The sequence below is a fragment of the Aplysia californica genome, unplaced genomic scaffold (genome assembly GCF_000002075.1).
Source record: "Aplysia californica isolate F4 #8 unplaced genomic scaffold, AplCal3.0 scaffold00656, whole genome shotgun sequence".
In the NCBI taxonomy this organism is placed as follows: Eukaryota; Metazoa; Mollusca; class Gastropoda; order Aplysiida; family Aplysiidae; genus Aplysia; species Aplysia californica.
Window position 1 is genome coordinate 308,140 of NW_004797926.1, and position 2,624 is coordinate 310,763.

Genomic DNA, 2,624 nt, shown 5'->3' on the forward strand with positions numbered 1-2,624 from the left:
GGAGAGAAAGAGAGAGAGAGAAAGAGAGAGAGAGAGAGAAAGAGAGAGAGAGAGAGAGTGAGAGAGAAAGATAGAGAAGGCACACATCTATCTTGATGACGTCGGTACGGGACTCGCAGTTATGAGACTGCGGGTTCGGGGGTTCGAGGCTCAGCTCGGTCTTACGCTGTCCTTGGGAAAAACACTTTCTCATTTGGCTCGGTTCTATCGGATTTGGACGTAAAATTCGGAGGTCTCGCCTCTTGAATAGCCTATCGGCGTTACAAATGATGTTTAATATGTTGTAGGCCCTACACTTTTCTACATAATATTTTATTTCGCACATCTCTATCTTTTTGTGTAGGCGTTAAGTTAATTTCATATTATTTTTGGTTTCGCATTTTACCATGCTATAAAATGCTACTGCTGATAGTGACAATGGAACAAAATAATGTTTAAAACAGAAAGAAACTGAGGTCTTAACATACAATGTGTTGTCTATTTCTTCCCCTTCACCTCTCTCCCGCTCTCTCCTCCTCTTTCCCCCTTTCCCCCTTTCCCCCTGTCTCTCACTCTCTCTCCTTTTCTCCTCCTCTCTTCCCCATCTCCTCTCCCTCTCTCCCTTCTTCCCCCACCCCTAAACCAGTCCCAATACTGCTGTCTAAGCGGTGGATCCTCGCCTACATCGGCATGGTTGGATTTTTCTTCATCTACTCTCTACGGGTCAACTTGAGCGTGGCCATCGTTTGTATGGTCAAGGATGACGTCAACAAAACCACCTCCACCAACCTCAGCACCTCAAACGAGGCCACGTGTACTGCAGACACCCCCTCCAATTCTACAAACGTAAGTAAAAACGTCCACATCGACACACTTTGGATCATCCAGCGGAGCCATTGTAAATTTAGGGCATATCACACATGTCTAAAATAATCGTGGTAAATACAGCATGAGAAATACTTTGTACTTGATGTACACGAGACAGCGAGTGATAAGTGGAGCCAACAAGAGTTATAAAAATGTCCCTTTAGAGTATCCACTTCTATTTAAACCACCAAGACTGGCCTAAGAATGACAGAGTGCATGTCGTCAAAACTCCACCTTAAGGGTCATTTGCACGTCAACCTCTGAGGTATCAAGGTAAAGGATCACGAGTCACACCATGAATAGATCAAGGGCCAATGGCACTCGTATATCAAGCGCAGTGGGTAGCTTTGCGAGAAATGAGCAATAAGCAGGCGGACTGAACTTACTTGATAATAGACTAGTTTATTTTTAAAAAGAAAAAAAGAGAAGAAAATCAAAAACATAGGTGTATGGTATTCGAATAAAACTTATAGTGGCTTCATACAGTGAAACGTGGATGAAGTTTCGTTTCCTCAAAATCACACAGCACCATCATGTTATGGTGCGCTGGTTGCCTCGGCTGTGTTTGTCAAGTCTCACCTGCTGTGGGCTATGTTTTACGTTACGTCACTTCTGACACTGTTTTGACAATAATTTTAGACCAGACAGTGTGTTTATGTTACATTTGTCCACACTGTGCATTCTGTGACAAATATGTGTGTTTGTGTGTGTCTGTGTCCTTTCAAAAATCTGTGTCACAATATTCCAGACAGTACACTACCGGTACCATGGTCGCCGTGTTTTGCTCTCATTAAAAACTTCTCTCACAGTGCCCCACGCACCCCCCCCCCTGCTCTTCATTTGCCTCCAAATTGCGTCAAAACAATACACTCCATGGTGAAACGGAATTGCGTTGGAGAATACGGTCTAGGATAATATTAAAAGTCTATGTATAAGCCTTGTATTTATAGGGACTGTCGATGAGAACATGCCCCTCCTTTTCCACCCTTTTTTGCTCTATGCAATCTCTCTCTCTCTCTAGACCTTTTTTCTGCTTCCAAGGTGTCATTTAGAGTTACTTTTTTCCTGAGACTTCTTTTTGCGGCTAAACCCTCATAAGTCAAGACATTTTCAACCTCTGCCTAGGGGGTATACAATATTGTGGGTGGCAGAAGGGTGTTATTAGTAGGTTGTAGTTCTTAAGTTTCTCTGCTACTGTTCTTGTCTATTTTTTCGTTCTGTTTTAGTAAATGGTTTACGGCACTCGTAGCACAATAAGGTAATATAAGTGCCGAAGATTAGAGGTATTACAAGAGAGTAACAAACACAAAAAAGAAGGAGGAGAGATAAAGATAATAGATGTTTGATAGGAAAGAAGAAGAAACCACACCAGAGCACCCGCCAACCACCCACTTTTTTTTTTCGAAGAACTAAATTGTCGTAACTATGTGGATAAAAGTATACTTCTCTTCCCTCAAAATGATATCGATTGTTTTGTTTTTTTCTCCTCTCAGAACGGGGAGTTTGACTGGGACAAAGACACACAGTCTCTTATGTTGTCTGCCTTCTTCTACGGCTACATAGTGCTCCAGGTCCCCGGAGGGTGGATGGCTGGACGTTTCGGCGGGAAGAGAGTGCTGGGCATAGGGGTACTGGTCACTGCGATAGCCACTGTCCTGCTTCCTGTGGCGGCCAGGCAAGACCACAGGGCCGTGTATGCCCTGAGGGTGATCATGGGACTGGCTGAGGTAAGTGTCTTTGTGGTGCTTCTCCCCCCCCCCATCTTTCTCTCTCTCTCT

At 43.9% G+C, this 2,624-nt stretch overlaps 1 protein-coding gene across 1 annotated transcript in view; it reads left to right on the forward strand.

Annotated features, from left to right (window-relative positions):
- Window positions 1–625: 625 nt before the first annotated feature.
- Window positions 626–2,624, forward strand: part of LOC101849494 (sialin) — a gene marked incomplete at its 5' end in the record, with an annotated part of 5,455 nt that continues 3,456 nt past the window's right edge. The window contains 2 exon segments of the mRNA XM_013087894.2: window positions 626–825; window positions 2,340–2,573. Of these exon segments, the coding sequence (XP_012943348.2) occupies window positions 626–825; window positions 2,340–2,573 (434 nt within the window).